The sequence below is a fragment of the Scatophagus argus genome, chromosome 23, assembly GCF_020382885.2.
Source record: "Scatophagus argus isolate fScaArg1 chromosome 23, fScaArg1.pri, whole genome shotgun sequence".
NCBI lineage: Eukaryota > Metazoa > Chordata > Actinopteri > Scatophagidae > Scatophagus > Scatophagus argus.
In genome coordinates, this window is record NC_058515.1 from 11,637,651 (window position 1) to 11,665,202 (window position 27,552).

At 42.6% G+C, this 27,552-nt stretch overlaps 1 protein-coding gene across 1 annotated transcript; it reads left to right on the forward strand.

Annotated features, from left to right (window-relative positions):
* The first annotated feature begins 4,460 nt into the window (after positions 1–4,460).
* Positions 4,461–27,552, forward strand: vax2 (ventral anterior homeobox 2). Its single transcript, XM_046381568.1, has 3 exons — positions 4,461–5,785; positions 10,024–10,211; positions 23,303–27,552. Exons 1-3 carry the CDS (start codon positions 5,551–5,553, stop codon positions 23,801–23,803), a joined length of 924 nt encoding a protein of 307 aa, XP_046237524.1. The 5' UTR covers positions 4,461–5,550; the 3' UTR covers positions 23,804–27,552.

Sequence of the window (27,552 nt, forward strand, 5' to 3'; positions counted from 1 at the left end):
ATCAAACGTTCAACTAAAATGTAAATTAAATACCACCAAGTGCTGCTTTTCTCACCGGTTTGTCCCAAAACATTCAAACTAAGCTTGTGCCTCATCAGTTTGTGAACACGTTTATGTAATGTGCATTCAGATGTGACTGTTGGCTGTTTGGGTTCAGCTCAGGGAGACGCAAACGCGACTCGCTGCGTGCGTTTTGGATCAGAAGGAAAAGTTTGGAGAAAGTTTGCAGCCTTGCAGCGATCCTGTCCTCTCCTGCGGGGAAAGTCTGCGTCCTTTGGGCGCCAAACACCACGAAATGGCTTCAGACATCAGGAGAAAACCTGAGAGCGGCTGAACTTCAGGCCAACGATGCGGAGGGATGGGAGGAAGACGAGGGAATATTTTTTAGTCCTTATTTGACTTTTTTTCCCTTCTTTGTTATGTACATGCGAAGTCATTTTTTTCTCGTTGACCTGCTGTGTGAGTTTATTTTCACAAGTATTAAAAAGTGCTTAAAAGTATTTTTACAGCCAACAAGACATCTGTTCTGCATTGCTGATGGTATTATTGGTTGTGGTGCATAGTGTTAGAAGGTTTCATTGAACTGTGAGCTTGTCTGAATTATTCACTTGTCCGTTTGTATTGATAACAAATATTGAGAAAGAAAATCTTCATTTGGACCTTCAATGCTCAGAAAACTAACACAGCGGAAATATTTTTGGACAAATATATCTTGTTAGTTCTAATTGCACGTTTTAATTTACTTTATTTATTTTGCCTCCTTTTGCATTTGAAAGGCAGTGAAAGTGAAAAATAAAATCGTGGCAGGTCTGCCAGCCTTTCGTTTGTTGTCATCGTGGTTCTCGGAGGCAGTTCGAACGAAGGTCTTCACTGACCAACAGTAAATATAAATTAAGACTCCTAATAGACTCCGTAGGCTCATAACATTACAGATGAAGCATTGACGCTTAAGAACAAGGCCAAGTTCTTAGTAGCTACTAAACATGAATTTTCTGCCAACGACAATTCATCTTAAATGTGCTAAATTTCGTTAAAATTAAGTGCGTTTCTGCACGATGATCCTGTGCGCATTCATATGAAACGAAATCACAGATTGAGCAAATTTTTAATATACTTTCTTATTTGTCTTGTGTAACCTACTTTATTTACTAATTAAATTGCGCCTAATATCGTGCAACATTATTTCACATTTCACACCTTGACTAAACGAGAAGAAACTGCGAGTAATCGCCTGTAAACAAAAGTTAAGTAAAGTTTGCGACCTTCTGAGAGTCAAGAGAACAAACAGAAAGTATGAATAAAATGGGTTTTTTTTATTATTTAATGTGCACCTAAAGACGCCAAATCCTGGCTTGACTTCAGTCACTGAGACTTCACGTAAAGGTTGTCTGTTAATGGAGATAATAAACGAATAAATGGTGCGTAAAAGTAACGCTCCGTGCGTACATGACCTTCTTTTCTGCCCTCCTCTTTCCTAACCTTTTTTTTTCCAACAAAGCTCCGTAAACGCACCTGCATGTGCAATCGTTATTGTCACCTGAACGCATCGTGTCCTTGATCAACTTTACGCATACAGCAGCAGCAGCAACAGCAACGAGGCTTTTGTGCTGGCTGCAGCGCATTTCCACCCGCCAACTTATTCTAACAACATCCCACAGATGCGTCTGTGTTACTTTGTCTCCTCTCTTAGCTGTTCAAATTACACACGTAGCTACAGCAGTTTTTGGCAGTAGTTGCTTCTTCTAAAGGCTTGGGAGATCATACATGCATTAGTAATATCATAGAAATCCTGCCACAGTCCGCACTCCAAATGTTTTTAAGATGACTGCGCGCAAACCGAACTCCGCTTGTTTAAATCATCTATTTGTCAAATTAAGTCCAAAGTGTGTAATCTTTACATTTACAAAATCACAGTCTCGTCTCGTAAGGCCAAATGTTTGCCATTCCTGCACAGATTTATGTGGAGCTTGTGCGGGATGTGTGAACTCTGAGTGGCCCGGTGCCCTCCTTCTGACCTCTGGGATTACAGTAATCTCTGTTGATTGATCTGATTGATCAGATTCATCTCCACGAGGCCGCAATCCAGCCGTACACGAGGGGGGACGCAGACGAGGCAGTCCGTGCGGTGGTGCAAATAAACATTGTGTGTGTGTGTGTGTGTGTGTGTTCCCTTTTGGCCTGTGGGCTTTTGAAGGCACAGAGGAGATCTGGAGTTTTACTCAGGATCATGTGCCAGAACATATGCGCCTTTATATGCAGTAATGCAGTGGGGTTTTGAGAACAGCCTTTAGCAGAAACATGATTCAAACAATAGTGATGGTGATCAAATCACCATCACAGAAATAAATAAATATATCAAGGACCCAGATTTAGTGCTGACTGCTTTAGGCTTCAAGCTGAAAGAACATTCAGACCATCATGTGGTAATAAAACTGCACCATAATCAACTAAACTTCTCCTCAGTGTCTGCCATAACTTCACAGAAAGGAAAACTCACTCATTAATCCACCCAGCCAGTGAATGAATTAATAACATAACATTGGCGATTAGTGAGGGCTGATAATGAATGTCCAACATACATTTTAAGTTTAAATTGAAGTCAACATTAAGGTGCTTTGTTTCAGGTAAACATCCTGCGTTTAAAACTGACTGTGTTATTATTTTACATCATATATGGAAATACTCAAGTACAAGTAGCTTGAGATACTGCTTATGTGCAGTACTTGAGTAACTGTACAGATTTAATAGAAATATATCTGGACTTTTTCTACTTATTTTGAATTATTTACATTGTGCCCGTATTAAACGAGGTGTGCTATGCTGCCTATTTTGTAACAAAAGCCACATCCAAAGAATGGTTAAAACATTATAATCACAGAATCACATAAAAATGGTAATCTAATACGCCTAAAGACCGAAATCAAAATATGAGAAGCCTTTGTAAAAAGTTAAACGTGGTAAAAAAACAAAAAACAAATAAAAAAAATCTGCTTTTTGGAAGGTTCTAGTTGTGCATCAGCAAACACAGAGAGGGTGAAAACACTGGTGTGTGTGTGTGTGTGTGTGTGGCAGCACAGCAGCAGCAATCAGTCCCCTCTTGTCTCGCTGCTGAGTGCAGTGTCTGATTGACAGTTTCTATTCATCCTCTGTGAGATTAGGCCATCTGAAAGGAGTAACGACCCATGGCTGTGAGCAGTAATTACGGCCTCGGATAAGAAACATAAGAAAAAACACACACAGCAAAACTATAATTATATAAACCCGCTCAAAAACCTTATCTTTTTTTTTCAAAGAAAAAAAAAAAATCCCTTTTGCTGCAGTGTTCCCAAAAGACGTTTCACCTGTAAAGAGGAAATTCCAGCCAGTGTTTTGGCCTTTCCTGAGACTGAAATTATCTCACAATCACAACAAACTACAGGCTGCACCATCAACATCAAGCCGGCTGAAGGAAACGGGCTGGTGTTCCATGAATATATTTTTATATACAGTGACTGACTGTGCTGGCTTATCTGCAGTGGGAAACAGATAGTAACCTCACTTTATGGTCTTTTATTTTGTCATGCAGGGCTTCGAACACATTATGTGTTAACAGCTCATGCGCCAGCGAGCTTCTGTGGGAGTGCAGGGTGCCATCAGCATTTTATAAAACAAGACAAGAGGCAGGTGTGCATGGAGAGGAGCACCTGTTGAATCCAGTATTTTCTTTGATCATTTTCGAGCCTCAGTTTGGACTTTACTGTGATGTGAGTTGTACATGTTGTCTGAGTGACAGGGCGTCAGCAGTGTGAGCTGTTGGAGGCCCGTGTTTAATTTTAAATCACACAGGTGCTGTTTTAGTTTGATTTGAACATATTTCTGGGCAATTTTGACAAATTTTTATTTTGTGCATCACCTAGAGTTGAGTTCTTATCAGGCTGAATGGGCTTCTGAAGTGGCATTCAGGGACTCTTTAGGGAATTTTAGATTTCCCAGCTCTTTGTGACAGGGATGCACCACACTTAACGTGTTTAATTTGACTTACAGACTCTGGAGTCAGATAAGAAAAATTAAAGCCAGGGTTACAGGAGGGATTTTAATGAAGATCTCATTTAGAGGAGCAAACTCAAACTCTTAAATATGTCTGTAAAAGACATTTAAATGTGACTGTGAGCTTTCTGTTTACACATAAACTAAAATAATGTCAGATTAGCTGACATGAGTATCAAATATTTAATAATTTAGCGTTAATATTTCGGCTTATATATGTGGGCCTATGGGCTTTTCATACATGCATGATTATTAAATTCAGTTTTTAAGATAATCTTTGTATGTTGGGAGTATTAAGCGTCACGAATCAGTAAAACCGTGTCGCGTTTTTAATTTTGAGTGAGTTTTATCTCACTGGGTCAGAGGGGCTTCTGAAGCTACTGTTTTCTGCTCCAGAGCTCAGAGTTGGGCCGTAAAACAAAAAGAAAATGTCAGAGTCCGGCGGTGCTGCGGGGGGAAGCCCGAGCAGCACCGCATTTGACTGCTTTAAGAGAAGAACAGCGCACACAACCATCGTCTCAGTTCTCCGTGCCTCAGCCCGGTCTGCAGCGTCTCTCATCCTCTTGTCACAACGTGCCCTGCCAGCGGACCAATCGGCGACGACCTTGCGTGGACAGGAAGTGACGCGCGGGGTTCCTGCCTCTGTAAAGTGTACCGTGTCACCACAAATATTATCCACAACATCTCTGCTCTGTTGGTGCAGGCAGGGTGTATCAGCCGCCCCGCTCAGACGTGATGTCTCGGCTGTAAAGCAAATTATACAAACTGACAAGAGTGCTCCAGACTTCATTTGTGAGCAAATGTGACCAGTTCCCATTTCCCGACAGTTCCCTCCTGCAAGGTCTCAACACAGACATCTTTTCTTGTGGGCTCTCCAAAAGCAGAAGACCACCGACCCCCCCTTTATGTGGCCACTTCACCACCAACAACATTCACTCAAGGAGCCGCAGACGCAGTCGATTCTGACCGGGGTTGAAGTAACAGGCTGCAGCTTTGGACAAACCAGGAGAAACTTTCCTCCCTGGCCTGTGCACGGTGAAGTGTGACCGCTGCTGTGTGGGGTTTTTTTGTGTGTGCGCCGCCTCTCACTTTATTTCTACGTGGGTGAGCAGTGTGTGCTTGTGTTTTGTGGCACCTCCCCGCTCCTCCGTAGATCTGGTTGCCCCCTTGTACCTTACAGGCTGCACAATGCGTTTCTTGTGCACCTTCTGGCTGCTATAGTTAGAGCAGGATCCCGAGATTTCTCCCTTCAGCCGAGTCCCTCTTGCCTTGGTTTGGACTCCGGATTGCGCGTCATGTCGCGACACCTGAAGCGCACCCCGGTTCCGTTGCAGGACTGCATGGTTCCTTTGTAACTGGATCTACTCTATTTTTTTTTTTATTTTTTTTTGAAGAGAGAGCGGGGCATGCTCTCCTCGTCTCTGGGGAACACTTGCAAAGAGGAGAAGAAAGTAGAAAGAGGAGGGTGAGCAGCAGCGACAGACGGAGGGAGAGATAATCTTAGAGAGTGTAACTTAGTTGTAGATGTTTGATCAGGCCACGACTATGGGCGATGGGAACCACCGCTGTGGACCCAACCCGCTGTGTCCGGACCGGATGGAGACCAAGTGCCGCGCCGAGATAGGGAGCCGGTCCCCGGTTCAGAGCTCCACCGACACCCCGGGGACATCAGCGTCTACTCCAACGTCCTCCAGCGAAGACGGACACGACAAACTTCTGGGAGTGGACCCTGACTACTGTCGGAGGATTTTAGTAAGGGGTAAGTGGACGAAAACGAAGCAAAACGCTGGTTTATTCCGCGCGTAAAACTAATTCTCAGAGTGGAGATCTGGCAGAGTTTCCAGGAAATTGAGGTTATTTTAGCTCAGTTAGAGAATGAACACAATCCTGACAGGCTTCCCCCCTGACACATTTATCCCTACACATACGCTATTGACATTCACAGCAAATGCAAAAAAAAAAAGAAGAAGAAGAAGAAGAACCTGAATGTGAGTAGTTTGGTGCTCGTCCCCCTGAAAACATCAAAATGTTACTGGCCAGTTGTCAAAAAGCAGCTCTCAGTCTGTTTAAAAGTAAAGCTGTGTCTGAAACCGGATGCTGAGTACAACATCTCTGGTGCAGGTTGGGCTGGAACAACAACAACAACAACAACAAAAGCTCCTGTTTTGATAACAATAGGCTACTTTGACGTCCGTGATACCTAAATGATTGCAACACCAGACCACACCCGCAAGTATTTTTTCAAATTTAAAAGATACAGTGTAATATAAAACTAAGCCTTTAAGAAAGTGAAAATATATAAATTGCTCAGTCAGCTCAGTAGTCAAAACAGTGAGCTAGCCTGCTTAAATATTAACTCATTATTTTTCTCTTGCATGTAGTGAATAATTCTCTTTAACGCAGCTCTGTCTGAGGGTTTAAAATCAGACCAGAGGTAGAAAAGAAAACAAAGAAAAAAAAAATAAAAGCTATTTAGGATGATCAGGTGAAGTTCACTCCTCGAGGCTGTCGTGTCACTTTTTTAAAAAAAAAAAAGAAGAAAAATGGAGACAGAAGAAAAAAGCGCTATAAATAGGTGTGTGTGTGTGTGTGTGTGTGTTGGTTTAGTTGTTAATTAACGTCAGAATAACATTTGATTCAGTATTGTGCAGAGTGTCCACGCCCTCCTGAGGCCAGCAGCCTCTCAGTGGTGCTGAGACTTCTCTAAAAATACAAAAAATTAAGATAAAATCACTGCAGTCACAAACACTCTTAAAACGTAATTTTTAAAAAAATCTCATATAATTTATTTTTCAAAATTCTTCATGTTCAGCCTATGGGTGATTTTGTATCTTCTATTTTTAAAACTTAGTAGTCCACAGCGTTTGAATTTAATTCGTATTTGCACGTTAAAATAAAGAAAGTGAACTTGTTCAGTAAATGTATGTTGTGTGGGTGGGCAGCAGGTTCCAACGACATAAAGAACGTGTGTACATCTGTCTCCACGTGCATTTAGGATGCTTGTAATTATTATTTCATTATAACTCCAGTGGTGAATATAAAAAAAACGATAAAAAATAAAATACATCATGTGAGGAATAATTTGATTAGAGGAGAAGTTTTCTGCAGGAAGGACTTTTTTCTTTTTTTTCTAATTGCTTTCCTAGAAGAAAAAGTCAGCAGATTGCACGTTTCCTGTCCATTCAGAATCTCGTAAAGAAAAAGCTAAAATTAAAATGCAACTGCTATTTTCGTGCATGGTCTCCTTTTGATTTTCGTCGTGGTGTGTAACTGTAGCCAATCAATACGTCGGCCAGTCAGCTCTCGGTGGATATTGTGGCTGCAGCTTTGCTTAGTTTTATTGTTTTTATTCGACGTTTAGTCGTGTAGTCTCTTCTGCCGTACAGAAGCGGCTCGTTCAGCCTGGAAACAGTAAAATAGGAACGACCAGTTTTAAATTGCAAACGACTGGGGAGGCAGTGGAATTAAAAGGGCGAAAGAGAGAGAAATTATAGACGTGGATGCACATGGATAAATAGATTAATAACTCTTAAATAACCCGGCTTCTTCTGAGCGTCCATCAGCGCCAGCAGAAATCGTCTGTAATCGTATTTTTTAACGTTTATTATTACAGATATACTTATTATTGACTCTACAGCTGCTGTCAGACTGCTTCCCTTTTCATTTAATTCCTCCCCTGCCGATCATATCCTTGTGTTTTCCATGAGATGTGGAAGGTGTTCAGATATTCTCTGTAAAAGCCTGTGAACCATCAGTGCTCGGTTAGACGTACAGTCGTGTGTGTGTGTGTGTGCTCCATCAGCTGGTTACTGAGGTCCATCAGAGGAGGAAATGGCCTGCAGAAGGACAGGGGTGTGAGCTGGAGATGTTTTACAGCTCGTAGTGAGCGGACGACGCCTACAGTGTCAGGATTTGTTTTTGAAACGGAGTCTGGATGCTCGTGTTTTGCGCAGAGAGGCCGGGGTCACCGAGAGGTCAGCAGGTCTCTGCAGCCGCCTGTTTCTCTCATCGGCTCACAAACGCTCTCATCACAGGCTCACGTGTTTTGTTTTTTTTGTTTGCTGCCTCCAGAGCCAGAAAAGTCGCCACTGTATGTCTGTATATCACAAGACTTTCTAGCATCTCACATACCTGGCGACACATTACACACAGTCATTATGCGTGCGTAAAGAGCGTAAAGATAGAGAGCTCTCATGTTTCATTACGTAGTTCAGGCGTGTAGGCTAACCAAACACGTAGGAATGACTGCTGAGAACACTGTGATTGAAATAAGTGCTTAATACAGACCAGGGCGCACATAACTGATGAATTTACTTTAACTATTTTCATTCCTCTGCAGTAGCAAAAGCAGCCCACAGTTTCCTTTTACGCACTGATTCTCCTTCCGCTGCACCTGCTGTTTTTAATTACCACAAACGTTTTGGTTACTTTTTCATTGTCGCGCTTTAAAATAACGTTAATGCAAAGGCGGATGTAGTTTTCCAACAGGTCCAATTTGCCTGTACAGCTAAAAAATGAAATATTCAACTTTGGTTTTTACTGTTACTGCAGTGTTTTAGTCGCTGTAGCCGGCAGCTCTATAGAAACACTATGGATGTTCGGGTCAATCAGTTTTGTTTCATATTTAATTCAGCACACTTCATATTTTATTGGATTACATATTTTATGACTTCAAAACCCTGGACAAAGGGGAGGTCTTGTCTGGCCAGCGCTTCCTTTGAATGCGATAAATAAGCACAGATATGCTCGGTTAGAGCGTAGCCAAAAATACAAAGATTTTACTGGAGGCAACAGTCTTTCGAAACCCCATATTTGTCAACTACAGCAAAATTAAGTAACGAATTGTGATTTTCTTTTCTTTTCTTTCTTTTTTTTTATTTAATTTTTTTTTACAACAATACAAACAATTTGTTGAAAGCTTCTGGATCCAGGGTGGGTTGTAATAACTTTTATTTCCCATGTTTCCCATGTTTTTCCCCATTCTTTCTAGTATTTTAATTTGCTATAATCTAACTTTTCAAATGTACGTCATATGCTAGGAAACAAATATCAAAGCAGCCAATTCTCGATAGCAGCCTGAGCCAAGGACTTAACTAAACATAAAATAAAATAAAATTCAATGCACAATAACACCGTTAAGTCGACACTTGTCGTTGAAAGACAATGACACGCAGCCTTATTACTTGGAGTGGAAACAGTTGAGAATGAAGCTTTTGATGACATAAATAGCTTTATAGTGAATTTAAGTGTCGTGCAGACAAATAAAGCTGTGCCACGTTTGAAACTCGGACTAGCTCAGTAGCCTCAGAGTCAGGACAGACGTCCAGTCCGCTGGAGGGAAAGTAGAGCAAAATTCACCTTGTGTGCATTATTTTTCCCATAAAGTCTCAAACAAAGTGGGTGCAGTGCGGTCCGTCAGATGGTTTCAATTGGACTTTTAGTTGATGGAAACACAACATATTTTCATTTTAAGCACGCAGATCTAACGTAGCCTCTGTCGACAGCCACTCAGGGTCAGTTGTGCGTTTGAATTAGTATAACTCAGTTAACATATGGTTGGTTAGACCCACCTAAAATCGATTATAGTTCGCGGTGTTGGGCAGAGTTTGCTGTTGTAATGACATTCACGCATAATTACAGAAAAGCAGCTACTTGCTCTAATACCTTTGCTGTTCTTTTCAACACACCTGCGCACAACTGCGCCAAAGGGCCTTTCTTCTGGCGTCTTGTGGTAAAAATAACGCACAAAGCGGCACAGACGCGCATCCATCCATTTCTCTCTTTCTCTCTCTGAAGCCATTAGCCCATAGCTTTACTCATGAATATTACATCAGTTTGGCACCATGTAGGCCCACTTCACCACAGCCTTAAAGAAAGTCGAGTTTGTCAAAATTTAAAAGGGATTCCATTAAAATTTTCCGTTAGTGGTCGTTCTTTCTAAATTGTTCATTGTGTTTTTGGTTATTTATTTATCTCTTTATTTTCTCCTGCGGACAGATGCTAAAGGCACCATCCGGGAGATCGTGCTGCCGAAGGGCCTCGACCTGGACCGGCCCAAGCGGACTCGGACCTCCTTCACGGCCGAGCAACTGTACCGGCTCGAGCTCGAGTTCCAGCGGTGCCAGTACGTGGTGGGCCGCGAGCGCACTGAGCTCGCGAGGCAGCTCAACCTGTCCGAAACCCAGGTAAGAGGGGCAGGGGAATGCTAGTGTTTCCAAAAATTAAATTAACCCTAAGAATGAAACAAACAAGCAAACAAAGAACCTAATATAAATCTGTCTTAATCTTGACAAATAATGGCAAAAATTATTTCCAAAACAACCGGTTAGCTAGTGGCCTATAGCCACCGATTGCCATTTCTGGCCTTAGCATAGCCTAGCTTGTTTTAATAATAAAGACACTATTTATTCGTTTTAAAAAGTAGCTGAATGCTGTAGGACATTTCGGTTTACAGCAACCTAATATTTCCCACCATTTGGTCACAGGTGTATTTGGGACCTTTAATTGGCTCCTCGACCAATCAGAGGGGAGGAAAACTGCCCCGCCCCCCAAAAAACACTGTTGAGCCGTCTTCTCCACATCCGGGGCCCAATCCATGCTTAGAATATTTACAGTTCGACAAGACTCGATTTTCATTAATGTTTCCTCGTCACAAAGCATAAACAGGCCCCAGGGGGTTTGTGCCTGCGCCAGTAAAGGCTTTAAACGAGCATGAAGCCTTGCGATGGCTACAGTGCAGCCTAGGTCTGCACAACTGGTTCGTGTTTTTATACGCAGACCTGGTAATTTATATAACCAAGGTCCATTTGCCAATGTGACATTTTATGCACATTTAGATACACAAAACTCTGGGTATGTAAAACATCAATATTAATAATAAACGGTGGGTCATTACGTCTTTGACACACGGAACATAATTCAGATTTTTCATATAAGGCAAATAAATATATAATAAGTAAGGAATATAAATAAGTGAAAATAAACGCCTCTTCAACCATCTGAATATTTCGTCTTCTGCAGTTGGGTGTGGGTTTGTGTTGTATGAAAAACCTGACCCCATTGGTGTATCCGGCCTCCCCTGAATCTCTCATTCACTGACCCCCGCGCGCTTCATTCAAGTCTTATAGGCAGCGCCACGAGCCCAACCCCTCCAAGTTTATGATGGACGTCACCTGCTAATGGGACGTTACAGCACTGCATTTTTTTATTTTATTTTTTATTTTGTTGAAGCAACTACAATTTCTAAACAAGATCCAGCAGATTATTTTTCAGTGTTTCAGACCAGCTTTTGATTTGTATTTTTTTTTGTTTTAACTCCAGCAGAAGCACAGAAAAAGCACTAAGGCGCGCTTTTATTCCACAAACGGGATATTAAACAAGAATCTCACATACTAGTTTTATGGTATAAAACAAGCGTTTTGGTGTATCGTGTAAATTCGAGCGAAAATCTTGTGAATTTAGGTGTGTTTTTTATCCACCGTGGGCCTGTGAAGGAAGGAGTGTTTTATTTCCTACTTAGGAGTTAATTGCAAAACATATGCTGTGCGTGCTGCATTGCCACATCTTCTGACAAGTGAATAACACACAAATCAATACGCCTGTAGACAACACATCTCAGTAGTAATAAAGTCTTAGTAATGTCCTCCAAACCTCGAAAACAAATCAACGAAGTAATAAAAAATAAATCACCAAAATAAAGTACGAGTATGGGTGAATTTTTTGAATTTTTTTGTAGTAATTTTAACATCTTGTGAAAATAAACTCCGAGAGGTTGCGTGTTTTGAGGCCTTAAATCACTTCTTGTGTAAATAAAACACTTGTTGCAGGAACTTTACGCATCACCACTGCGACACTGTGGAGGTCCCAAACTAAACAATCCAAACACACAAAAAGACTCACACATAGAGGTGGTGGGAAGGAGGTGTGTGTGTGTGTGTGTGTGTGTGTGTGTGTGGATTTGGGAACACAGCAGCCACTGTGTCCCTCATTAGTGCTGACACTAGGGGTGTTAATGGGAGGGCCTCAGCTTCCTGCTGCTGCTGCTGAGGAGACGCAGGGCAGCAGATGATTGGCTGAAGGAAGCCCTCTCCAAACTGCCTGACCTTCAAGGGAGAACAAAATGTAAATCATAGGCTAAAAGTCTCGACAGTAATGGCGTGAAATATTCAACCCATTGCTCTGAAATGTCTTAATGCTACGTGCTATTGAAGCACCTTTTAAGCGTGATCGAAAGGCTTTTAGTCGGCATTAGTGGAGTTTTCTCCATCTATTTGTGGTGTTTGCATGTATACATAAATATATATTTTTTCTTCTCAAGGCTAATCACAGAAAGAGAGATGGAAGCTGTAGGGCCCTTTTTAAGTGACTTGTTTGGGTTGTTTTTCTGAGTTTTCAGACTCGCTGTGTTTGTCGGTGTTTTTCAGGTCGCTGAAAACCTTTCACGGGTTTTTCCCACGAAGTCATTTGATTTTTTTATGTCCAAATTAAAGACCGCTGGGGTTTAAAAGCAGCTCCATTAGCAAACAGGCTTTCACCTATCTATCTATCTATCTATCTATCTATCTGTCTGTCTGTCTGTCTGTCTGTGATGGGGGGTGACTTCCTTCAGATGCAGTCGAAATATGAACGTATTAAATCCGTCGCATTTAAGGCTTTAAAACTTGTAGAAAAACGTTGTCCCCCCCCCACGCGTCGTTGTAATAATCCCACATAAAATGATGTCAAAAGTCAGAAAATTTTATTCCTTTTCCAATAAAATCACAAGCATATGAACTTCCCCGTTTGTTTTAAGAAACACTTTGGGAAGTTTATAGCAAGTAAACACCGATTAAAGCTTTATTACAGGCTGTTAGAATACACTCTGATGAAGGTGACAGGCCTCTTCATCTGCGACTGAAACACAAATACTAATTACAGTAATATGGGAGGCTGGATCGTTAAGTGTTTTTTAACAATGTTTGGGGATTTGATCGTTGACCCATGCTGTAACTCCAATTAGTTTGGTCAGGTATTCAAACTGATCACGCAACTGGGCAGCACGCACACACACACACACACACACACACACACACACACGCCCATAAAATGCAAAAGGGTCCAAAGGGCAGAGCAGTAACTAAATCTAAAATAATTTCGTGATAATTAGAAATTATTAGATTTCTCCAAAGTGTCTCCGAGAGGAAGACGGAAGTCCACGATATTTAAGAAAAAAAATCGTGGCTCCCTGATTTATTTTATTGATTTATTTTTTAAAAATTTTAATTTTTCAAAGCTAACTTTAATATGTCCACTCAGTACTTGTAGCTTGCACGTCTTTTACTTCTCTGTTTTCATCCTCCAAAAACGAGTGAATAAGTCCATCTGGACTGAATTCATATTCAACATGGATGTCATTGTAAAGCATAGTCCCGCCTCCACACAAAGAAAACAGAAACTTTTCTGCTAATTACACTTCAAATCCGAACCCAGTCTGTCTGAAAGGCGTCAGATCGGTTTCATTCGGGTGTCGGGGTCGAAACCCGCGCATAGAAACTTCCCTTCAGTCTCTTAATGGCTGCAGCATCGTGAGAAGAAGCCGACGACTCTCGGTGCAGTCAGTAACCACACAGCTGTAACTCGTTACTGGGTAATCAGTTACCATCCGAGAGCTCTCCCTTCGTCCCGGCAGGTGGCTCCCCGCTACAGCGTAACACAGCAGGAGGGGCTGGGGAGTGTGTGTGTGAGTGTGTGTGATTGAGAGAGTGTACATGAGACACACACACACACACACACAGGAAGATCCTTGGTTCATTTCAGTTGCCTTTATGATCAGTTTGCTCATGGACGAGCACAGATTAAAGAGGACTCTTTATGGACCGGATGTTCACGGATGCCTCAGCTCTTATTTTGAAGGTATGTTGTTTGAAGTGAAGGGGATCATTTAAATTAGGACTAATTCATGTTTGAGAACTGCGTGAGTCTGTTTGAAATGAGCAGAGGGAAAAATCTAATGACAAAAACACTCTGCACATTTCCATCTTATTACATGAACATCTCAGAGGTTGTTTTCTTCAAAGTTGCCTCAGTTCTTCAAACAGACAACAACAAAAAAAATTGCAAGCTTTTTCTTTCTGCACAAAAACTTTCTTGGGCTAGTCCTACCCTTTCAGGAGATTTCAGGAGCCCGTGGTGTGTGGTCACATTAAGCTCTTCCACAGTCCTCCTGAGCTGAGTGCAGCTGATGCATATGCTGCCATTGTATCAGTCTATTGTTGTTTGCAGCCCTTCCATGGAGAAGCTATGGATTTAATGGTCCCTGGGCTTTGTTAAACTGGTTTAATCCTGCAGCAAATGGGTGAGAGCTCAGTGATGGAATCATGTTTAATCTTTAATGTGTAGCTGGCTCAACAAGGCCCAGATGTGGGCAAGTGTTTGCATTTGTTTTCCCTCCATGCTTCATCTCAGTTGTGAAACAAGTTTAATGTGTAATCACATGGAGAGGCGTTTTGTTATGGAAAACTAGCTAAAATAAGCACAAATAAAGATAATAATACCCAGCATTTCTGCATTAAAGCATCTGAAAGCTGTTTGTTTTATGCCTTGAGTTGTGTACTTTTATCCCAAATGTTTCAACCACGGTCAAACCCAGAGGAATCTGTAGTTTCATTCAAGGTAACCTGAAATTTTTAAATGAATGTTAGTTAGTGCACTCGGGTGCTTTTGTATGATTTAAAACCACCACCCACCTCAGTGAGAAACAGCTGACCTCCCGACAGGTGTGCAAGTCAACTGGGATCAGCGTCACACTTCCTCTCATGTCCTGCCTGCCATCTTGTCTCTCAGGCGGACAAATTCTTCCAACCCAAACAGCCTGGAGTGCAGTTTAGTGACGGCCGTGAAAACTTTCAGACCGCAGCTTCTTGTTGCTGTCTTGTGTTTCTGTCACAGATCAGCGCCCCCTGGAGCAGATCTAGCTATCTGGGATCTGATTTTAACATGTCATGTAAAACACCTTTTGAGGACAGAGAGAGACAAGCTCTTTAAGATGACCCCGATGTGACCTCTTGTGAAATAACTTCCTCCTGAAGAAGTTACACCTTTAAGTCGTTTTCTGCATGCATTTATATCACATGGTGAGGACAGTATAGGACACTCTGGGCTTAACTTATGGAGAGAAAAATGTCAATGTTTTCCATTAAAAAACGAAAAAAAGGCTCAGTCTGATATCACGTGCTGTATATCTTTCTCTGCTTTCCTCTGTGGGCTGAGGCGACGGGAGACAAGATGACAAGTTGTGTTCATGCGTCTACGTACAGTGAATGTCCTCGTTGTGTGTATTGTTCTCCATGACGGCCCAGACAGACGGTGTCTGGCCGCTCGTCTGGAGCGTGGAGGACTTGGCCATGACGTAACGGCGTGCAGATGTAGCAGAGAGACGGCCGCACAGTATGGAGATTGTCTAAACACTCAGAATAGAGAGGGAGATAGGAAGGGACGCAGGCAGACAGACAGACACTCGCTGTCTTTGTGCTTTCAGTTAAAATGTTTGGGCTTGTTGTTGTAAAGAAACTCTGTCCTCTTCACTCTGCCGTGACCCAGAGCGAGAGAGTCGTCCTCAGAGCGGGAACTTTTGTCCAATTTGCTGATGGTCAGGAGGAAACCTGCGAAGCTCTGATTATCTAATCAACTGATTAGATAATCAAAAGAACATAACAGCAATTAAGTCGTATTTGCCTTTGTCCTTAATCACTCTCTCAGATTGAATTGACTTGTTTCATCAGCTACTGGGAGTGTGAAGTGTGTGTGCACGTGTGTGTGAGATGCCAAGGGTTTTCCAAACACGCAGAAGACAGTCCTTCAGCTGAGGTGAAAACAGGAAAATCAACAAAATTGGACACGAGAGGTTTCTGCTTCTTGCACGCAATCACACACAGTCACACACTCACGCACCGACTGCTAATCAGTGTAGTCAAAGGTTGCCAATACAACCACTTTGTGTCATTCACCAGACAAATGTGTAATGCAGTTAAACCGACAGATTACCTGTGTGGGAGTCCACAAACGCGCAGTCCCCCTCAGACGTACGCTGCATTTTAATACTTTTAATACACGCAAAGCGGTGACGTGTGCTTTTACATGTGTGGTGAAAGAATTTAAGAGACAGGATGTGAAACTGCATGACTTTCAGCTGGACACTCAGTGGGTAAGTGGACTGAAATGCCTGCCCAGGAACCTGTTAAAGGTCGGACAGCTCAAAGAACTGGGTGTCAAGTTAAATCTTCGGGTGTACTCTTTGGGCAGGCCCTGAAACTACCTGACCGAGTCAGGTGAGTGTGTGGTGACGCACTTCAGGCCGGGATAAGTACAAACAACAACAACTGAACCTCAGGAAAAAGATCAAGGAAGAATCGCTTGCGAAATGTACAAACCAAATATACATTTAAGTACAAATGAGTGTCATGCAAGTCAAAAAATAAGGGCTGCTGAATTATAATTGACATTGCCAACAGTGAGTCCAGTGACTGCTGGGTGACATGCCAGAAACGTCCACAACCTGAATCCCTGCTGGTTTCTTTGTCAAATGAGTCTCTAGCGTTGCAGCGAGTGAAGGGAGGAGATAACCTGGTGGGGTGGAGGACAGGACAGAGGGAGGGGCAGAGGGAGGGATGAAGGGGTAGAAAAAGAGGTGGGCCTCATAACAGTCCCAAGTGCTTTTGCGCTAAGGAGGATTAGGCAGCCATATCTACCAGCGATTCTATAAGACGGCGTTAACCCCTGGCTGAACCCGGTCGGACATGTGCTGCAGTGATGGAGCACCAGATCGGGTTCATTCGGGCAAGGTTAGGTGATGGTTTGGGGTTTAGGGGTCTGGTAAAACAGGACGGTGGTGGTGATGATATTGGCCCAAGTTTCAGGAGCGTAGAGTCAGAAGATGTAAGGCAGGTGGAGGTGGAAAAGAGGAGGAGGACGAGGAGGATGGAGGTCAGGATGGGAGAGGAGCCATTTTGTGTGGATGTTCTGAAGAAGCAGAGTGTTGTATCTCACCTGCAAAACAAAATGCAAACATTTGAGAAGACACAGGAACAACAGGATATAGTCAACAAAACAAAGTCCAGGTCCACATCCAGGTTGTAAACTATCCAACATCCAGGTTGTAAACTACAAACCAAATATACATTTGGCCTGAGATGGAAATTAGTTTTGAACTGATGCTGGTACAGTGAAATATATAAAATAAATCAAATTAATTTTTTCTCTCTGTCTCTCTCTCTTTTAGTTCATTTCTAAACACACTTTCTGTGTGTTTAATATCATTAATTGTGATAATTAATTTAATCTCTGACAGCTAAGTAAAGTCACTCGTTCATCTTGTTTCCTGGTTTTGGCTTCTTCAGTAACGTCGGCTCGTACCCACTGGTCTGGTACGTGCAGGTCAGTGGCCGCCGGTCCGCCTGGTACAGTCTCCATGGAAAAGAAGTTTTCATTGTGTGCTGCTGCTCATCACATGCCTGGGATCAGGGGGTCTGACCAGGGTCATGGTGGGAGCAGAGAGCTGCTGGAGGGGTCACCGAGAGTGTGAAAGACAGTCGCCAAGTGTCCTTATTAAAGACTTTATCGTCACAATCCTGCATTTCACTTTGCATTACGGGCATTATGCACAGCCGGGCAGGAGAGAGAGTTTTATCACATAGATGTTTTAATGCTCTCCGTCGTTGTAGCTTAGGTCAGTAAGGCAGAGCAGTGATTAAAAGTGGTATATGTCTGTTTGTCAGGGTGATAAATCAGACTAAACAGTTCAGAACAAAAGAGATGAATAATAAAGAAAACATTAAACAAACAAATATCGTCCTTGTTCCAACTTTCTCCCACCTTTAACTTGGCACAGTGGCATGTTAGGACAGAGTGGAGCTTAGCTGTTTTGTTGAACAGACACATATGGATGCCTGGTTGATCTGTACACTGGGTCTTGATCTGGCTTAACCTTTTTACCTCTAGCCCAGTTTGCCTGCCGCTCTGTTTGCAGCGGTCTGCGTTCACAGTGCAGGCCTCTGATTGGCTGACCTCTGCCCGACTGTCTTGTGTATATCATGTCTGCCGGCCTGATCATCTCTCCCTCCATACGTTTGCCTCCATCCTTTCTTTTTGTTTTTATCCCTCCCACCTTGTGTCCCTTTCACCTCATCCTTTGTCCAGCCCACTTGTTCCTCCTCACCTTTTCCTTGCAGCTGCTTTTTCTTCAATGCATGGGAGGGACTTTCAAAGTGAAACCAAGCAGGTTAAAGTCAGTTTCATTTGACAGCAGGTGTGGAGGTTTGAGCTTTCAGAAATCAGTTAAAAAAATGTTGTTTTTTTTTTTTTGCTTTTTTGCCATATGCACAAAAACAAAACTCTGACCCTTGTTTGTAATTATCAGTGTTTAATTAAATAAGTACGCTTTATTTCCATCAGCAGCACAGTTGCCATAAGCATACACAAGATCAACAAATGTGTATTCAAGCCTGGATGAAAATAGCAATATTTTTTTATGTTTTTTTAAAGATATATAAAACTACTAAAAGACAGACTTACACATGTTAGATTCTGTGTTTTCATGGGACTGGTTGGCAGTAAAAAAAATTAACACCAGACTTTTTCTTTAATGGCAGCTGTTTCCTTGTCATTAAATCGACCTCAACATTTGACAAAAAGACTGAAAAGAGCACAGCTGCTCACTGTTTTCCACTATGTAACGATCTGACCTGAAAACACAATGACATGGATATTAGTTAAGAATTTTTTACGCTGACTTCCTGTTGCCCTGTTTATTGTCACACCCACCCGCCCGTCCTTTCACTGGCCTCAGTTATGCCACCCTCCACCTGAGCCCTAGTGTCCTCATCCAGGCTCCACCCATAACTCAACACCGCCCAACCCTCTACCCCCACCCCCCATCAGGCCAGAGTGCAGCAGGGCGTGGTGCAGAGGGCGAGGCCGGGGCAAATGCAGGTCACGCCAGATCCAGATCTCCCTGTGTAATCTCTGCCCCAGCTCTGAACCCTGGATCCCATTAAAAAGGATTTACATCCAATAGTGTAGATGTACCAAAGGCAGCTTTGCTTTCTTCCCTTCTCATCATTTCCCCCCTCTAATAAAATCCCTGTAAAACATCAGCAAGCTTTCCCCCCCTCCATTTTTTTTGCGATGTGAGCACAGGACTGAGCCACTCCCACAGCACGGGGATAAAGGAGAGGAATTGGTTGGGAGTTTCCTCTGTAGCGAAAGCTTTTTATGGGATGTAGATGTTCGACATGACGCTGAGTGAGAGAGAGAGGAAGTGAGTCGGGAGAAGGAGAAGCAGCTTCACTGAGACATTTTCTGCTGCTTATCCCACCCTACCATCATCCCTCCCCCCTCCCTCCCTCAATCTCCCCTCTTATCTCCATTTCTTCTATCCCTGTGTGCCTCTTTGGGTCTTTACAGTAAGACTTGCTGGTGTAAGTATTCCCCTCTGAGCTCTAGGATCCTCTCCGATCCCATTATTTGCACCGTAGTCAGTAGCTGAAACTATGATCTCAATTGCCCCAGTGGCCTGTTGAGCCTGCCATTACACTGTACTGATACTGGTAGTTAAAACCAGCTGGCCCGATTACCTCCGAGCAGTCAACACATTGAGCTCATAACTTAGGCCACAGAAATGGTCTGTAGAAGATAAGTGCTCAGGTTTGCCGCCGTGACGGTCCTGTGCAAACCTGCTACAGGCTGGAAGAGATAAGAACACTCATTGAGAGGCTTTGGAACAGTTGGATAGAGGCTGTGAAGTGTTGATGCCGTCTGTATCCTTTGGAAACAATAAAGTGCCCTTGAGCAATTATTCAAGAGAACACAAGGGGAATATCTAGCTCTTCAGAGGGTAAATACTCAGCCAGATAGTTGCTTAATTGTGTCTGTATGCTGTTTGGTACCGAGCAGGTAGCACACGATGTTGAAAACTGCCTGCTGAGGCCGACACTGTGAGAACACTGAGAGGAAACCAAAATAGTAAAGCTGAAAATATTGTCACTTAGTGTCATTTGATGTGCTGCAGAATCCTATTGTATTATATAGTATTGGCGTTTGTGTCACCATGAAGCAAATGTGTCTTTAGCTGTAAATAATGAAAAGTTAGAAATACTTGAGAAATACTCACTTCAGTTTCATTCCAGCGGAAACTTAAATGAGTCCTGTTCAGATCACAAGTCTCCCTGTTCAGTGTCACGGCTACTGGTGTCACAAGACTTTCAGATGTGATTGGTGGGTTGGGGCTACGCATGTCGTCTGGACCGGATCCACATCGTCATGCACTTTGAGAGTCCTTACTCTAGCCAGTTGGCCTGATCGCAGTCTTCATCCAAGTTACTCATAAACTTTTTTCAATGGAAATTCAAGTCTTTGACTTGTGTGCGCTAAGAAAAAGCTTCTGAATGTTTTCTCCCAACAACCCCTGCAGCATAATCCATGTTTTTTGTTGCCAAAAACCTGCAGAGGGACCAGAAAAGTAGTTTTAAAGTAGTGAGCAGGTGTTATGCCAGGGGACTGCGGGGTGCAACATGAGAGTTAGAAAACAGAAAAAATACTCAACTACTGGACCCATGATTTAGCTGAAGCAGAAGTCTTTCCATAATGTTTCGTCTTACTCGACTTCAGAGCGGGCTGGGATCAAACCATAAGAATCACAGCACAGTGTGCTTGACGACCCTTTGAAGTTAAATTGAGGTTAAATGGAAGTTAAGGCGCTATTTGAAGTCTGTGACTTCTACCGTCTGTGAAACTGAAACCTTCAAATCTTTGTGATATCGACCCCAAACCATTGCTTTACACCCACACAGTGAAAAGGATCTCAACACCCAAAGTGGGTTTTACTGATAAATGGGGTCATGTGAGACACACTTTGTGTGTGTGTGTTACCTGTATGAATGTGTGTGCCCACGTAGTCCTGCTGTGTTTCTATTGTGCCTTCACCCGGGCTTTATTTCAAGTATTTGTGTGTGCATTTATTCCGACTGTTGTGCAATCAACAAATGGTTTATTAAATTAAGCCACAGACCTGCAGGCTTACGCATTTCTGCTGTTACACGAGTTTCCTTTTTAAGTTGTCTGCTGCCAATCCCCACTTATCAGGGATTAGGTTATTGGATTTCTACGAAAAATCGTGAAGAGGCCGAAGGAAAGCCTGCCGTGTGTGTAAATAACTTTGGATGTGGTGTTGGCTAAACTTGAAGATGAGTGGAAAAACAGAAGAGATAATCAGGCTTGTTAACACAATCTAAATTTTATATGGGGTCTCCGTAACAGAAAGAAAAATTTGGATGTTCAACAACAAAACCTCTGAGTTTTCCGATGTGACTGACCAAAGGAATCAGAAGCTCAGAAGATTTTATTAAAGTGAATGTGATGTTTGTCATGTTTGGGTTTTGGACTGCTGTGTGGAACAAATCAAGACACTCTCAGACATTACGATGAGCTTGAGGCATCTGTGATGGGCCTATTTATTTATTTTACTGTTTTCTGACATTTCTGACTACAGTGAAACCTTTTTAGGCGCTATTGTAATATTAATTTTGTAAAATTGATTGCTTTACATGAGCCAACCTATTATAGATTCCCTTGTGTGTGAAATTTGCTTTTTCACATGTGGAAAATCACAACTGGATGTTGTTCACCTGACATTCACTGCCAATTTCCACATTGAAAGTTCAGAAAAAGGGGAAAATACTTACAACATAATTGTTAGTTTTTTGTAGCACAAATAAGCCAGCTTCTGTATCTGCTCTGTGCGTCACTGTTAACCTTGTACTGTGATGATTTTTACTATTGTCACACATCCCAAAGAAACACTACAATGAGTACAATGGAAGAAGAGGTCAGGAAAAAGGCAAAAATGTTGCGGCAACATAATTCATTTTCTGGGTGGAAAAAGAAAAGGTTTTCACAAAAGTTTTTTCTCTCACAAAGTCACGGGTGAAGCTGAAGTCTGAATAACTAAGAAATTCTGTAAACTAAGAACATATCAAACTTCGCTAACTTCAGTAACTCCCAGACTTGTTTCTGATCTCCTTCTGTGAGTGATTTCTAATGCATTTTTCCTGTTTTTTTTTCTATCAAGACAACAAGACTGTACCATTTCATTCAAACTCTCTTGGTCACAATAAGTTGAAAACTGTGACGTCTTTTCCGTCCCCCTGCATGCCACGCTGTAGTGAGTCTGTGGTGAAACATGGCGCGCAGTGAAACTCGGTCAGGATCGTATGTATTTTTCATGCGTGTGATTCCTCTCTGTGGTGGCTCTCCGTGCAGCGATCACCCGTGACCCCACCGTGCCCTCCAATCAACATCCTGCCCAGCCCCAACTCTTCCACACGCTATACATTAAAGCTACGCTGGAGCCCATCAATTAAACATGGCGGACAAGGACAGGAAGAGTTCACCGTGCTTCTCTCGATCTGCTGCGGGTGGCGTGATGGCTCGTGTGGGGAAACTCTGAGGGTTGCTGCCGTGAGAGGGGAGGATGGTGCAGATGTTGATAGCGATTGTTATATTTTCACTTTCCTTTGCCATCAGCTTCACGTGTGGTGCATGTCAATAATCTGTTCTCCTTTTTCTAAGGCTATAATGTAGACTTCTGCACACATGCAGGAGTATATTTGCCTTTTGTGCGTTTCTATCATGACCGAGCCAGTACTCCCACTCTGCTCTGATGTCTTATGCATCTCTGAGCTGTGAAGTGTGAGAAAAGGTAAAGTGCGCGGGACCAGCCATGATCAAATGTGCAGAGAAAACAGCAGAGTTGATCCAATGACTTGTGCCAGGGGGATTACAGTACCTCTGTTGTTCTGCACGGATTTATGCGTGTATGACTGGTTTACCGCTAAGGTGTTGCGTGCTCTCACAGCTCGCAATCATCAGTGCACAGAACATGCTACAGCATGGATGTGCATCAAACAGAGGTCACAAAGAAGTCAGTCACACACACACACAACTTTGGGGCATGCAAAGAGGATATAGGATAATGTCAGGATGAGTTACATCCGTGACCTGTGCACGCTATGCTAAAAAGGAGAAACCTGCGGGCAGCTCGTGTGCCACGAGACACTTTCGGCAGAATAACAGCACCAAATAACTTCAAAGCTGGCATGAAATCAGCAGCATTTAGCGGTTTTTACAACATCACAGATTTGGCAACAGTTTGCGCCGCTTTCATTTCTGATTTACCGCAGACAACATGCGTGTTTGGGACAAATGCTGATAATCTGAATCTTTCTTCTTGGTTGCGTGGTTTCAGGTCAAGGTGTGGTTCCAAAACCGCCGGACCAAACAGAAGAAGGACACCACCAAGGATTCAGACAAACGCTCCTCGTCCACGAATGAGTCGTTGGCCACCTGCAACATCCTGCGCCTCCTGGAGCAGGGCCGCCTCCTGTCGGGCCCTGCCCCGCCGCCTAACTCTCTCCTGGGGCCTCCGCCACATCCGGCACACAACGGCTCCCTGCTGAGCAGCCCGGGCGGAGGTTCCTCCACCTCTCCGGGCATCAGCAGCAGCACCCCTCCCAGCTCCCTATCAGGGGGGACTTTCGGGCTGTCACTGCCCTCGCTGGGTGGCACCCCACCCTCACCGCGGCTGGGAGTCCCACCTCCGCACTCCCTCTGCTTCTCCATGCCGCTGCTTGGAAGCGCTCATCATGAACTGACATCCACCTACGGCTGCGGTTCTTCCGCTTTTGAGCCGTACATGCGGCTGGACAGGAAGGAGGCGGATCTGGGAGGGAAGAAGACAGTTTCTTAAGTAGTCTGTCCCTCTTTTAGGGCACCAGGGGACTGGAACTTGTCTTTGTTAGAGCTTTTCTCCTCAGTTGTTCACCCTGTTGCCTGTTTGGCACTTGAGCGGACAGGGGAAAGAAAGCACCCTGGGCCATAAGAAATGTGAAAAAGGAAGAGACCAGGTTACTTTCCCTGCGGCACCATTTTGTGCCACAGCACTGTGGGGGGACACAAAATGGTGAAAAGGACGTGATATGACGGAGACTCTCCCACATTAAAAAGAAAAAAAGAAAAAAAAACTTGTGAATTTTTGCAAAAAATGCCGTGAGTGTATGTTGTGTGAACCCTGACAGGTTTTTATCGCCACTCTCTTTGCAGTGGTTTTAAGTGACTCTTCACTTTCTTTGTCCAGTGTGTTTGTGTGTGTGTGCTTTTCTCTCTATACAGGCCTTCATTTACTGTTCAGGAAAAAAAAAAAAATACTTGACGTGGATAGTTGAGACGAGAGGTATTTCAAAGAGAGCAGTTTGTACACATTTCGGTACATATTCCCTTACAAGTGGCCATGTTTGATTTTTGTTAATGTGCTTTCACAATATGGAAGAAATGCTGAAAGAAAAAAAAAAAGGATCGTAGCATTTTAATATCGGTCTGTTTGGTGTCCAGCGGTAGTTTTTGTAAATTCTTTATTTGCTTGTGTTTGTGTATAAATTAATATGTGGTAGGATCTGGACAAAAGGTGCAAAAATCACATATCTGGATCTGACAGAGCAGAAAAGTTGTGTGAGAAAGCTGGTTAGACTCTGCCAAAGCATTCATGGATTAAACTTTGGAGGTGCCACACTCGTGTCCTCCAATCACTGAAGCAAGTCAAGGTCGAGCAGAGAGGCGACCTTTGAACCCGGATTAACTGTTCAGTCTTTAATTCACACACGTTTCCCTTTGAGTAAATGTCTAAGAGACAGTTGGAGACTCAAAGGAAGACTTCTTAAACACATCTGGCCCAGTTTTTGCAGAGAACAGATTTGTGTTGGCCAGAATTGAAAGAATTCAAGAGACTTTAAGGCATCAGCTCAGTCCACAGTGGAGATTTCTGCTTTGCATCTTATTTCTCAGTGTGTATGGGACGAGAGCTGCTGCAATCAACTAAAAAATTCATCTGCAACAATTTTGATAATTGGTGAAAATGTTTTTTTGGTTATATTTCCAACATTAACTGTCTGATCTCACCTTTTTAAACACGAGGCTTAGCCAGCAGATCAAATGTGTGTCACCGAGGCCTGAGAAATCCGGACCTGATAGTGAAAATAATCATTAGTTGCAGCCCCAGTTTTGACATATATTTGACGGTGAGGCACAACACCTGTAGAATCTGCTGCTGTTTTCCCCCAGTACTTTCGCTTTTCTTTCTTTTTAAGTCGACCCTTTTATGGTTTGCAGCATCCTAACTGTCACAAGCGCTGTGTCCTCAGGTCATATCCATACTTAAGAGAAAACTTACAGTATTTTTACACAGGAAACTTTTTACGTTGTGCACAAGCTGCAGCATCACATGTTAAAATTAGTTTTTTTTTAAAATGGTATTCTTCAAATTTGTGTTTTTTTGATTGACTTTTGCTCGTCCTCCCGTTAGACTTTACCTCCACCCGTTTTAAGTGAAAAGATTTCCTCTGCATGTCCCTCATTGTAAAGCACTTTATGTTTGTAGGTTTTTTCACGTCCTCCTGAAGAACCTCTCGGCTTTATTAACAGTTGGTTTATTCTTAGAAAGGCATTTTTCCAAACTAAAGCCAGAAAATTCCTCAGTTATTTCTTTAAGCTACATTTTTAATTGATTTGAAACTAAATGGGCTTCAGGATCCAAAAATAGCCACACATTTTTCTGTGGCTGTGGAATGAGAAAACGTGTGTTAAATTCCCACGGGCCAAGCTGAAAGAGAAAAGAAAAAGGATTCGCTGTAGTAGTTTTTCTCTGCCCTCATAGGATGCCATTTGTCCAGGTTTCCTTGTCCAAAGAAAATCAAAACTCACCTCAGAGAAACTGCAATTTGCAACAGATTGCCCTCAATTTGAGCATGTCAGATGAGTTATCGCCCCTATTCATAACTTCTGCCTCTCCTCTGTGTGCAGCCTCTCATTTCCACCTCTTATTCCCTCGTGTATCTATTCATTTCCAGGTTCTCACATGGTGAGGTTTAACGCATTTCCTGATCTTTTTCTCTCACATCTTGCTGAAGGTGACTCGACATCTGTAAAGAAAAAGATGCCATGACATCAATTTTTTAAAAAAAGCTTCTTACTCGTTAAGGCCAGACTGTGGCTGAAACAGTGGAGCATGTTTCCAGCTGCAGATGAATTTCTCATGGAGTGCCCCGAGAGGTTTTGACCTCCCCGTCTGTCGGCTCTCCAGGCCTTTTTGCACCCGTGTAGCGCCGCCTGGTAGCAGGTGATTTGTTGTTGTTGTGTTCAGACCCCAGCGGTGCTGCAAAAAACCACTGTTATCCACTCACGGCTCTTTGCAGCGGTGCATCTGTGCTGTTGTTGAACACTGTATTATTTTCTATAAGCACCATCCATAATTCACATGCTGTGGCATCAAATATTGAGCAGAGAGATGGAGCTGAGAGGTCAGGAGGCTTGCTTCCCGTGTAAGGTCGTTGTACTTTTTCACAAACCCTGTTTATTGTTTTTTTTTTTTTTTCCTTGTTTGCTCACAACCAGGTTGTTGCTTTCCTGCTGTGTCATAAGAAAAACAGTATCTGTTCACCCCTTTCTTTAGCTGGAATATTTACATTTATTTCTTGCAGTTTTTCAAGCTGAAATATGAACTCTTTTCAGTGACAGGAGTGGAATATCAGTCATATATATAAATATACATAAACAAAAAAAAAAACAAAAAACAACAACTTGGTTTACTGGGTACAAAAGAAATCTTCTTGTTCTCCATATTTCTCTCAACATCCAGAATCAGCACTGGCTCCATATTTCTGTCACTGTACGGTGGTGTTTCGTAATGTAAATCTGCTGTTCCTGCATCGTAAGCTCAGTCAGACTACTGAAGAGCAGTTACTAGCTTGAGGGAGCTTTGTAAAGCCTTGCATCAGTTTAACTTTTGATTTATTAGTTATTTTTATTTTTGGTTCTACACTTTCTCTGCTTTCTTTAGCTTCCTTTTCAGGCTGTTTCTCCTCATTCCAGATGAGTGGAAAGTGTGTTTCTGTTGAGTGCAATCTGTGACATCTCGAACTTGTTTAGGTTACCACCATCTCAGAAGCTCTCACTACCGCGTCATGATGTTTCTGATGGGTAAAGTTCCCTTTGAGATTGTGTGGAAATGTTCACTTGTTTTTAAAAAATGAACTGCTTGGTTTACTTTTTCTTTATGCACAGCCAAGGTCCTGCAAAGGCCCTAACTTCTTTTCTGTAAGCAGTAAAAGTTACTTAATGTCAAGCTAACGGCACCAGCTACTACTTATGATGAACTGTATGTACATATATATAAATTTATATATGAATATATATACATGGGTCTTTGCACAAGTTGTCTCCATGTCCGCTCCATGTGGTTTTAACAGGAAAAAACAAAATGCGAAGGAAGATTCAGAAAAAAAAGACTTTATATATGCTTTACAATTCTTTGTCTCATTAACATTTTGCACTTATTTAAAGAGGCTTACTTCTGTTTCTGGGCTGACAGAGCTGTTTTCACGCTCGGCCAAGATATTGTACAATATGTATATGTATTTTTATTCATATGCATATAAATATATGTCT

Excerpts from the sequence above, each read along its gene's own strand:
- vax2 (XM_046381568.1), top strand. The coding sequence starts at position 5,551 with ATGTTTGATCAGGCCACGACTATGGGCGATGGGAACCACCGCTGTGGA. Across the intron at positions 5,786-10,023 it reads TCGGAGGATTTTAGTAAGGG|ATGCTAAAGGCACCATCCGG; the intron begins GTAAGTGGACGA and ends TCCTGCGGACAG. Across the intron at positions 10,212-23,302 it reads TCAACCTGTCCGAAACCCAG|GTCAAGGTGTGGTTCCAAAA; the intron begins GTAAGAGGGGCA and ends GCGTGGTTTCAG.